This window comes from Phaseolus vulgaris, chromosome 7 (genome assembly GCF_051622355.1).
Source record: "Phaseolus vulgaris cultivar YP4 chromosome 7, ASM5162235v1, whole genome shotgun sequence".
Classification (NCBI taxonomy): Eukaryota; Viridiplantae; Streptophyta; class Magnoliopsida; order Fabales; family Fabaceae; genus Phaseolus; species Phaseolus vulgaris.
This window is the reverse complement of record NC_143504.1, coordinates 47,564,921-47,576,700: the sequence shown is the minus strand read 5'-3', so window position 1 is coordinate 47,576,700 and position 11,780 is coordinate 47,564,921. Positions and strand designations below refer to the sequence as shown.

At 33.9% G+C, this 11,780-nt stretch overlaps 3 protein-coding genes across 6 annotated transcripts; all 3 read right to left on the bottom strand.

Annotated features, from left to right (window-relative positions):
• Positions 1 to 2,211: 2,211 nt before the first annotated feature.
• On the bottom strand, positions 2,212 to 4,230 carry LOC150025956 (uncharacterized). Of its 3 annotated transcripts, XR_016522898.1 has the most exons (3): positions 3,860 to 4,169; positions 2,574 to 2,693; positions 2,212 to 2,440 (listed from the first exon to the last, which is right to left on the bottom strand). XR_016522898.1 is itself a non-coding variant. In XM_090304272.1 (2 exons), the coding sequence occupies exons 1-2, from the start codon at positions 4,122 to 4,124 to the stop codon at positions 2,322 to 2,324; spliced, it is 387 nt and encodes a 128-aa protein (XP_090160398.1). In that variant the 5' UTR covers positions 4,125 to 4,230; the 3' UTR covers positions 2,212 to 2,321. The 3 variants fall into 3 exon arrangements, 2 of the variants coding, with proteins under 2 accessions (XP_090160398.1, XP_090160399.1); XM_090304272.1 differs by lacking the exon at positions 2,574 to 2,693 and having other exon boundaries at positions 2,212 to 2,443; positions 3,860 to 4,230; XM_090304273.1 differs by lacking the exon at positions 2,574 to 2,693 and having other exon boundaries at positions 3,860 to 4,230.
• Positions 4,231 to 5,020: 790 nt separating this feature from the next.
• On the bottom strand, positions 5,021 to 7,085 carry LOC137829622 (uncharacterized). 2 transcript variants are annotated; one of them, XM_090305154.1, is made up of 4 exons: positions 6,397 to 7,085; positions 6,176 to 6,314; positions 5,872 to 5,985; positions 5,021 to 5,799 (listed from the first exon to the last, which is right to left on the bottom strand). In XM_090305154.1, exons 2-4 carry the CDS (start codon positions 6,179 to 6,181, stop codon positions 5,584 to 5,586), a joined length of 336 nt encoding a protein of 111 aa, XP_090161280.1. In that variant the 5' UTR covers positions 6,182 to 6,314; positions 6,397 to 7,085; the 3' UTR covers positions 5,021 to 5,583. The 2 variants fall into 2 exon arrangements, with proteins under 2 accessions (XP_090161280.1, XP_090161279.1); XM_090305153.1 differs by having other exon boundaries at positions 6,176 to 7,085.
• A 3,119-nt stretch (positions 7,086 to 10,204) lies between these two features.
• Positions 10,205 to 11,437, bottom strand: LOC137829356 (uncharacterized). The gene is made up of 2 exons (XM_068636162.2): positions 10,844 to 11,437; positions 10,205 to 10,522 (listed from the first exon to the last, which is right to left on the bottom strand). The coding sequence occupies exons 1-2, from the start codon at positions 11,435 to 11,437 to the stop codon at positions 10,205 to 10,207; spliced, it is 912 nt and encodes a 303-aa protein (XP_068492263.1).
• Positions 11,438 to 11,780: the final 343 nt, after the last annotated feature.

Here is an 11,780-nt window from a genome sequence, read left to right as displayed (position 1 = left end):
CTCAACTTTTCCATCTTCTTCCCATTTGGTCTTGTATTCAACCGGCAGATATCTTCACCAAACCTTTGCATCATGCTAATTTTAAAAATTCCATTTTCAAGCTTGGAATAATGAGTATCCATTATCCAACTTAAGGGGAGGGTACTGTAATTAATTGTAATTATTTTTTAACAGTTACCTAACCTTAGGTTTTTTCGGTTACCACGGTTAGTTTCCATTCCTTCTCATGTATTTAAGTTTTCCACTTTTCCTGGAAGTTTCAACCTTGTTGACTATGACAACAGTCGTGACTATAAACAGACTCGCGACTATGGTAGGGCAGTACGCTCTGCTCTCTCGTGACTCCTACTCTAACGAGTAAGCAAGTCAACAAAAGTTCTAAGATATGAGTTTTATTGATATCTGCTACATGAAGTTTACGTTTTCCTGCAAGCTCAAGCATGGTAACATTTGATCTTTTATTCATTTGAATTTTTCATTACTGATTTATTATGAATACAAATTGTTTCTTGTATAATCTTGGAAGAGAATATTGTTTTCTATAGACTTCATTTGTCAAGTTGACACGATTTTGGCCTTAAAGTGAAATTATGTCAAGGTAACTAAGTACGACTTCAATATAATCAGATTTTATTTAATATTGAAGTTGTGCCAATGTAACACGACTTTAACTAAAATCTGATTATACTAAAGTTATGTCAGCTTAACACGACTTACTCGTATTGGTAATTTTTAAAAATTTTATTTATTTCAATAATTAACCTATCAAATTGTATTAGTTTAGTAAAAAAAATCAGAAAATGTGTATCACTCCTAAATTTTTAAAGTTGTGCTTAAGTCTAAGGTCAAAATAAAAAGGGAAACATATAATAGTTGAGGTTGTATGTGAGACTTTTTTTTTAACCATATTTCAAAGGAAGAAATATATAAACTGTTGGGTTAGTTATTGATGATAACTTTGTTTATAATTTAGAAGTATTCGTAAAACTAATGAAATTCGATCGGTTCTCATTTTTCATCTAATTAATTATTGCGTCTCTATTTTCAATCTATTTTTATTAATAAATTTTACTTAAATTTAAAATTCGCCAAATAATATAGAAAAAAACAGGGTAATTTCAACATACATTTGAAATATAAAATATAATTAAAATGTATAAATGAAAATAACACTACAAGAAAAACTGCTTTTAGAAACTAATTTTTTGGTTTCTAAAATGATAAAATTAGTTACTAACTTCATTAGAGACCAATTTAGAAACTAATAGTCTTAAGTAGCTAAAATCATGGTTGCTAATTTTAGATACCAATTTAGATTCTAATTTAGAAACCAATTTAGTTACCATTAAATAAAAACCAATTTAGTGACCAAATATATAGAAACTAATTTAGTGACCAAAATATATAGAAACTTATTTAGTGACCAAATATATAAATACAAAAAAATGGTCACTATATTGGTTTCTAAATAATATAATTTATTATAAAATATTATTTTATTTACCTACTTACTCTTTCCTATTTTATATTTATTTGTAAATTTAAGTTTACTAATTTTAAAATAAATTTATAGAGTTTCTCAACTCAAAACAATTATGTTCATAATCGAGATATGGTAAGAAGTGGGTAATTTTTTCAAATTTTATAATTTTTTTTATAAATTGTAAATGTGAACTAAGATTGTGATAGAAACAAAAGATAATCAAATAAACCCATTGTTTTATTTTCATAGTTTTTTTAAACATTATAAGATAAAGAAATATATACATTAGTAATCCATAAATAACATCACACATATTCTTTTTGCCATATTCTTTTTGCCATTTGTTATTAGATGCATTTTATTTCAAGAGGAATTTTCACTGATCTATATTTGTACTTTATCTTTCTATTTTAGTAAATATAAATATTAATTTTATGTTTCTCATGCAAATTTATAAACAGACAACTAACTTTGGAACTGCTTATTAGGTTTAAGAAAAAAATAAAAACTAGAAAAATTAGCCAGTAAAAGTTTTCGAAGTTGTCTGTCACAACAAATGTGATAGATTTTACTTAAAAGTAACTCAAACACTTTATTTACTCTCATGCAAGAAGATGAATTCAGATTCCAATATGTTTTAGCTCCTCTTTTATAGATAAATCATTAGAAATAAATTAAGCTATGATAAACAAATATATATGATACTTGAAACATATACAAAGGATGCATTGTTACCCAAAAAATGATTTCTTATATTATATCAAATAAATTAGTTTTTAGATAATATTAAGAATATAATAATACAAACATTAGGCTTCTGACTTAAAAGATGATTAAATCATTTACTCTCTTCTGGGTTAGAGAACTTGCTAAGATTTTGAGCATAAGCAACACATATCCTAGCAGCCCTGACTTCAAATGCTTCCAACACAACATTAGGCTTCAACCAATCCTCAGCTGCTGGGAATAAAACAAGCATAATATTACAACTCATAGTTAGTACTAGAAATATTAAATAAAGCCATATTTGATTTGGATATCATGAAACTGATCTGGTTAGACTAGGCATAATCTCCAATTTCACTATAACCTTTTTAACATCATAGTGGTATTACATCAGTTGTTCCATTCGAGCCATATAAGCTATAGTACCAACATGCTTATTTCCAGTGCCTAGCTGAGAAACCGTCTTCATGAGATGCCTTAACAGCTGAAAAAAATAATTACATGTCTTGAAGCAGCCAGTAGACAGTCAGACTCAAATTAAACCTTTAAAATGAAAATGTAAGTGACCATTCTTATAAAATTCTATCGGTACAGTAGTATAATTCACGTTCTTCGAATTTGGAAGTTATACTTGTCCAAATCGCTTAAGCTGATTGGAACCCACGATAAACTATTGTGAGTACTAGATTCTAAGTTATCTATCTAGAAAAGCAAATAAAAGGGAAAATGTGTGTAAAAAAATGAATTAAACAAACTCTTCTAGCACTCCTGATGCTCACCCTTTTGTTAGGTAGTATCTGTTTGTAGGTGGTCTAAAAAGGCAAAAGGCAGCCCTTTGGGTGAAACCCCAAAAACAGCAACACATAACCGTGATAAGTATCACTGACCCCTCAAACAAAAATAAAAACCAAGATACTCTTTCTTACCACTTTTCTATTTGAAACAAAATATATTTTCATAATCATACAAACATTTCATATTAGAAAATATTTCTTGACTACAATAGTTTCAAACATTTCTTTGATTGCTAAAACAAAGTTTACTATATATATATATGACAGTGGCTAAGTTGAATTTGAACACAAGTTCCTTGAAGACACTTTTGGAATCAAACTTTTGTACAAATGAAACATTCATCAATAAGTAAAAAATATTAGTATGTAGACTAAAAAGAAATCCATAGTGTGAGTTTATCTTTCCACTGTGTATGTGCTTCCCTCTTCCTTTCTCTTTTCTTTCTCTGCCTAATATCTATGGCTATGCAAATGCAAAGTGTTGAACAATAGAATCTGTGACTGACCCTGTCTGCATGTGTGTCTATCATCTACAATCAGTCCTTGAATACTCTGGACTATATTATCATAATTCTAAGTACCAACTATAGCACCGAAACTCATATTTTAGCATAGTTTGTTTGAACTCACTTTGAAGTGACGACCAGTGGTAGAAGAATAATGACATATGAGGATTATACTTTGTGTGATGCTCTTTAATTAAATTTCAATATATCAGATCGATTAAAAGAGAAGTCAAACAACACTCAACTAGCAATTAAATGAGGGAATACAAATAACAGAATCTAGGGTTTTAAGATGTTTTAAGATGGAAAAGATAAGCAAAGACGAGAATGGATCATGAATCAAAACTTACGATGATAAGGTTGAAGAGGTTGGCCTCCTTCGGAGCAGAGAAACGCATTGTTGTAGAATGCATTGTCGTCGCCATTGCAGAGGCCGTTGCCGTTGCAGAGTGTGTTGTCGTCGCTGTTGCTGTAGGGTGCGTTGCCGTCGTCGTTTCTGCAGTTGCGTTGCCGTTGTCGTCGTTGCTGCAGGTGAGTTGTCGTTTCCGTCGTCGTTGCTCCAGGGTGAGTAGCCGTTTCCGTCGTTGTTGCTGCAGGATGAGTAGCCGTTTCCATCGTCGTTGCAGAGTGTTGCAGAGTGCAGGTGCGTGTGTGCTGAGTGAGAGATAAGTACAAAAGATAAAATATTAAAGAGAGTTAAAGTTAGAAATTGAAAACTGCACTATTTAGTTTTAAAAAAAAGTATACATATCTATTTTAAATTAATTCATAATTTTTTTAATTTAAACAGTATTTTGAATTTGTTATTAATTTAATTCTATGTTTAAATAAAATTAAAAGGTTAAAATATTATTTTAAATGTAATTTTTAGATTGATATCAATTATTTTAATATTATACTAAAACTAATAATTTAGGAAATTTATTCATATTAATTTAAAATATTTTATAAATTAATGATTAATAACTAATTTTATAAAATTTAATTATCCCAAAATTAGTATCTAATAGTGACTAAAAATACAAGTATCTAATTATATGGTGACTAGAAACTATAAAATTAGTTTCTAATTTTATTATTTTTAAAGACCAAAAATTAGTTTCTAAAATAGATTAGAAGTGACTAAAAAAATGGTTTTCAATTACATTTTAACAAGAGACTAAAAAATGTTTCTATAAAAAAACTTTTTTTATTTTTATTATTAGCTATCAAAAATATAGTATCTAATTATTTTATAATTTTTATTAATAATAGATACCATTTTAGTAACCAATAATTTTTAGTTTATAAAATGGTATCTAAATTAGTTACTATAGAAACTAATTTTTTTTTTCTAAATTAGTTACCATTCAATCATTTTCTTATAGTGTAAATTGAAATTAATAGGACATATAAAAATAAAATTAAAATTTAAGTAACATATATATTGTAGTGAAATATAAAGCAAGAACATGAATAAGGTTTAAAAATATAATTATAATCATATAATATATATATATATATATAAATCACTAAATTAATTTTGTATTGTTTTTACATTTTTAATTTGTGTGTTCTCTATATATACATTATAGTTGCCAAATCTTGAGCTGCATACCTGAGTTTATGCCATCAGTGTTTGGAGATGGGAGAGAGGCCACGATGGTAATTTGTTATTGCAAGTATTTTACTATGCCAGATAAATATTTATTAATAAACTTCAATTTAAAATAAATAAATATTTGTAACATTTTATTGTTAAATAAATGTGTTAGAAAATATAATATTCACTCATTCTATGGTAACAACATTTGGAGGGAAAGATTACCTGCTATATTAAATGCATTTATTTTTCAACGCAATACTTACTTTATAAAGAAATATAAATATTTATTGAAAAAAATAGTTACTTTTATTAAGATTAATCAACACTGTCAACAATAAATGATATCAATTTTACAATATTTTTAGTAATGTGAAATTGATATTAAAATCACCACACACGTCACACAGTACATCATTAACCATAAAACAAAAGACCAATTAAGAAAAAAAGAAAAATAAGGCATTAAATTAGAGTAAGTAAACTTGGGAACTAGAATTCAAAGTTTTGATGCGTAGCACATGTTTGCTGAAAAGTTTCACCAACCTTAGCTACTGGGTTGATAATTGTTTGATGCATGCAACTTTTTGTTTGCATACCTGTGACAATAACATCAGTGAGGTTTTTTCCAAATATGAAGCTGGTGTACCTTTCAGTTCCTCTACCGTATGATGGGAGTCGATTCAGCTCAGGCCACTCACTGATACCCTAAACCAAGAAAAACTTTGGTTAGTTGTGTCACATTAGTTATCAAAGAATGAACATAAATGAGAGAGATACCTGAGATGCAAGGAGAACAGCATCTTTGTTGAGAACAGTTCTGGATTTTCTGCTCTCAGCTACCTTTGAGCTTAGTTGTGTCTCCCAAAGAAGACTACTAACCAATCCAATTACCTGTAAAACAAAACACCCCTTGGAAAAAAAATGTAGTAAATGATATGTAGTAGCTCTACAAGGTTTCCATGCAAAAGCTCAAAATGCATTAACATATATATGGTGTGCTGGGCAGAAAAATATTGCATGATATATTAAACCAGTATGCTACTTAATTAGAATGACAAAGGAAAGAGAGCCTTGCTTTTACCCTCATTTGAGCTCTTCACATGAGCTCATGCACTTTGCTAAATTTTTAGGCAATGGAGAGTGAATAATCAGAACAATCACCATCATGCACAAGATACTAGCTAGTATTGTCACATGCCCGAGTGTTTTCCTTCACATAACTAGTAACACCAAAACACCAACCAATTGTAAAAGAGAAAAATCATGATGAGCAGGAGAGACAAAAATTAGCCTTTTGCTTACCAGAAATTTTAACTAAGACCAAAAATGAACCTTAATATATCCACCAAATAAAAGACTAAGAATGTTGAAAACTAACAAAGTTGTGCAGTGTGACCAAATAGACCACACCAATGCATGCCACACCGCTGAGTAAGACCTGGAACCAAATCGAATAATCATTCTCTTCTTCGGATAAATTCACCTATGAAATGAGATTTGAAAGATGCAAGAGATCCCAAAAAAACATATTCCTATGCCACTTTCGACACCATTGTTCCCTTTTCTGCTCCCCCTTTTCAAAGATAAAAATGCTTGCTTGTCTTCTGATATTTGATACCGCCTAGAAAAGAAAAGGTTTAAGGGGAGTTGAACCTATCTATGTCTTCCCAAAATTTAGTAGAACCCCCTTTTCTAACTACCCTTGATGCATTTTTCGAAAACCACAAAGAATGAACTGGACTTCCTCACGTACCATTTTACACAAGTGTTGCCACCAAACAAAATCAAGATTACCAATCCTCCTTCCCTTCGTACCCACCCACCAAAGTGTTTTATTATCTTTTAGACAACTCTGTGGTTGTAACCCCAAACCTCCTCACTCTCTAAGTTAACAAATTTTATCTCAACTAATCCATGCAATATTTTTTCTCTCATCTAATCCACACCAAAGGAAACCCACTAGCGTCTTAGCAATGCACTTTGGCATCTTGCAGAAGGATAAGAAATAGAGTCAAATTTTAAAGCACAGAGTGTATAGGAGAGTAAGTATTCGGTTTTTTCACCAAAATGGTGCACCTTTTTTTTATTTATCTAAATGGGTAAAAGTAGAAAAAATTATCAGAAAGGGCAATTCTTTGTTAAAGTTGCCAATGGTGTACTCAATATCAATTAAATTCATTAATCCACCTATTTTTTTTCTGAATTGACAACTTAGACAACTTCAGTTTACATATACTAATTAAAGAATACTGAATATAACATTTTTTTTTATCAGCAAAGAATAGAATTAAATTAAAAGGAACATATGAGGGATGTCCCAACCCTTACACAAAATCATTCACCATTTGTAACTATAATCATATCTAAATTAAGGCAACCAAACCATAAAAAAAAAGACAACACTAAGAGAAGGCTACCAATACAGCTACAAAAGTGCCTCTAAATTATGCAGCAAGAACCTGACAGCTAGTCCCAGCATCTTGTACCACTGGATCTACATCAAACATGTAATTCCCTAACTTCTTTCCCTCTGCTGCAGCCCCAGATACCTCCTACCCATCCCTTGGCCCATCTTGTTTGTATTTCAATGCATACAAGTCCCCAAACTGTCCACAATCGGGTTCTTTACACTACATAAAACTAGCATCCAATGACACCCATTTCAAACTTCACTTCAATATTACCCACCTTTTTCACTTACCATCATGACCTTCCATGTACACCACTGGAGGCTTCAGTTATGACAGCAACCTCAACACAAGATTTAAGCCTGCATTTCGGTTTTACCTTCTTACTTGGATATCAGCAGGTATGCTCCTTCCAAGAGAACCAATCACTTCAGCTGCTTGTCAAAAACTTCAAAACCAAATAGATCCTCCCTGTTCTAGCATAACTGGTAACATCTCCAACCAGCCCCTCAACAGAAAAAAGTTACCCCATGGACAAAAAACCTAGAGCATAGTCGTGACTCATGCCTTTGTAAAATTCAAGATAGGAGACCTTTGGAACATCATATACATAGACTTTCAGTTGGCTTGTAGACTTGTAAAATACTACCCCATACCCCAGCTTCTGCTTCATACTCCTTTCTGCACTTCCTACCAAAATCCTCACCACTTCCTCCCTTAATTTCATCTGCTTTGTTGTAAAATCGTTCTGCTACAAAACTGAATACAGCCACAAGCTGTGTGAATATCAGTATTCACGTTAACTACTCCAAGTCTATTCACCTGCTCTGTTTTACTTCTGCATTAGATACCCAAACACACCACTACAGAAAACTTTGTTGCTCCAATATGACCATCGGTCACTTCTCCAGAAACTCCTTGGTTTCGACTCTAGCATCTTTAGAGACCTCCCTTTTCATAGTACACTTTGTAAGCATTGGTTTGGATTCAAATGCCAATCCGAAAAAGCATACGAAAAGGAGCACATCCTGTTTCAACCAAAACCAAGTATGGAGTTGAGCCATTTGGAAAACCTCTTCGGCGTCAGGTATCCCTTGCTTAAAGATAACATTGTTCCTCTTCTCCCAGATACATCTAACTATTGCCACCCACATCCCTTTCCATACTTGATTCTGCTTAATGGACATATGAACAAGATAGAAGTTCTCAAAGTTACACCTTAAATCCTTTTGTTGAACAAACAAAACTCCTATCCACCTGAAGCATAATGACCAAACTCGTTGTGCAAAAGAGCACTCCCAGAACAAGTGCTGAGAAGTTTCTTCTACTTCTCTACAGAGCACACAAATAGAAGAGTTTACTGCCACCCCTCTCCTAAGCAGGTTAACTAAAGTTGGGATTCTATCAAGTAAGATTCTCCACGCAGTTATTAGGGCTTTAGGCATTGCTCTAGCCAGCCATAAGGAACAAAAGATACCATCATGGACTTCATTGTTTTGGTTAGCCAAACGTATGTAGGCTGACTTCACAGAGAAGATCCCTGTGGTATCCCCTCCCCACACAATAGAATCCTTGGATTCCTTGTTCATAACGCTTCTATTAATGTGCATAAGCAACTCTTCCTCCAAAGCATATTCCCATTCAAACCTAGCCCTCCTCTAATTTAGCCGCCACTGCCATCCATAACTCTCCCATGTACCTACCTCTCCCACCTTCATACCTTGATCCATAGAGAGAGAAAAAAGTCTAGGGTACAGAGATTTGAGATTATTGTTAGTAACCCACGCATCTTCCCAGAATTTTACATTGCCTCCATCACCAACTTTCCACACAACAGACTTTTGGAACCATTCATCTTCACCCTCCCCACAAGCTTTAGAAAGATCTCTCCACCACCAAGATTGCCATTTCAAGCGTGTATGACTTCTCCCTACTTCTGAACCATACTTAGAATCAAGAATGTCTTTCCACTTCCCTCTTTCATCATTCATCAGTCGCCATTTCCATTTCGCCAGCAAAGCATTATTAAAAATTCTGACATCTTTGACCCCTAGCCCTCCGTCCTCAAGGGGTTTACACACATCCTCCCATCTTACCCATGCTATAGACCTGTTATCTCTGCCCCAAGCCCAAAGGAACTTCCTCTGTATACTGATAATTCTGTTACAGACTGAAATTGGTGCTTTAAAGAAGGACAAGTAGAAGAGAGGTATAGCGGTAAACACCGATTTAAGTAAGCATACTCTTCCTGCCATAGACAAAAATCTCCCCTTCCAGGTACTAAGTCTAGCACTGACTTTGTTTATAACTGGTTCCCAAAACTGTTTCTTCCTTGGGTTGCCTCCTACTTCTAATCCCAAATATTTAAAAGGGATTGATATGGTCTTGCAATTCAAAGTCTTTGCATAGGTGTTAAGGGAAAAGCTATCAACACCAATGCCTGCCAACTTTGATTTGTGGAAATTGATTTTTAACCCTGATGCAAGTTCATAACACCTTAGAATCGCCTTTATTGTGAAGATATTAGAGAAAGAATCTTCGCATAAAAACAGAGTGTCATCAGCAAATTGTAGCAAGCAACACACGATTTCATTCCTCCCCACCTTCACCCCTCTGAGCAGATTCATATTTCACGCTTGTCTCACTAACCCGGCCAAGCCTTCAGCCACCACTAGGAAGAGAAATGGAGCTAAAGGATCTCCCTATCTTAACCCCCTAGAAGGTTTAAATTCCTCTGTAGGGCTACCATTAACCAAAACAGACACAGAAGACGACTCCAAGCAACCTCTGACCCATGCAATCCATTTAGAGTGGAATCCCAGCCTTTGTAACATATCAAAGAGGAATTTCCACCTAACCGAGTCGTACGCCTTTTCGTAGTCCACCTTTAAACAAATCCCACTCCTTTGTTTTCTAGTTATCTCCTCAACCACCTCATTTGCCATAAGGACACTATCTAACATTCCACGATCCTTCAAAAAAGCTGACTGACTCTCATCAATGACCAGAGATAGGACATCCTTCATACGAAACGATAACACCTTAGAAATGATCTTATAGATGGACCCTATAAGTGAGATCGGTCTGAATTGGTCAAGCGTAGTAGGATCCCTGACTTTAGGTACCAGTGCGATAAAAGAGGCGTTACACCCCTTCGGAATACACCCCGTTTCCTGAAAAAACTGCACCGCTTCCACAATGTCAGACTTAAAAAATTCCCAACTGTTCTTGATGAAATTGAAATTGAACCCATCCGGGCCCGGGCTCTTCGACCCTTCTCATTGCCAGACAGCTTCTTTCACCTCTTCCTCAGTGATGCTAGATACCATTTTTAAACTAACCTCCACTGGAAGGGTTTTGAACTCCACAAAACCCAGATTAACTTCAACATCATGTGTAGCCAAGAACCTTTGATTAAAAGTATTCTTTGCTTCCCTTCGAATAACTTTCGGCTCTTCACACCATTGGTGATCAATCTCTACACCTTTGACCTCATTTTTAAGTCTTCTCCACCTTATTGCACTATGGAAGAATTTAGAATTTGAATCCCCCAACTTAAACCAGTTTGCTCTAGATTTTTGTCTACAAAGAGATTCCACCTGCTTATCAATCAGCCTCAGATGGCTAAACAACTCCATTCTTCTCAACTTATCGTGCTCCTCAAGAGAGTTGTTGTCATCAATAACATCGAGATCCTCAATATGCCTCAAAATTTGCTTTTTCTTGGTCTCTAGACACCCGTACTCATTTCTGTTCCACTCTTTAAGATCAACCTTTAGAAGCTTCAATTTTTCTTTGAGTCTATAAATACTATTCCCCGGCACATTATAAGAACACCATTTCTCCTTCACAAAATCCTTGAAGCCAGGCTCCATAAACCATGCATCAATGGTTTTGAAAGGTCTAGGCCCCCAATCTTTTACCGAAGATTTCATTACTATAGCGCAGTGGTCTGAAACCACTCTCGGCTGAACATATTGCTTGCAAAACGTCCAGATATGAAGCCACTCTTCGGAGACAAGAAACCTGTTTAAACGGCTTTTAGCTGTACCATTTGTCTTGAACCAAGTGTATTTTTTGCCTACTGCGGGCACATCCACCAATTAATTTCCTTCAATAAAATCATTAAAGCCACTAATCTCCTTTCTTTTACTAGAACCACCTCTAACACCTTTTCGTTCATCTTCTCTTCTAAAAGCATTAAAATCCCCACAAAAGCACCATGCCACACTTTGGTGCACACTCTTAAAAGACGTCAAAGTTTCCCACAAAGCCACC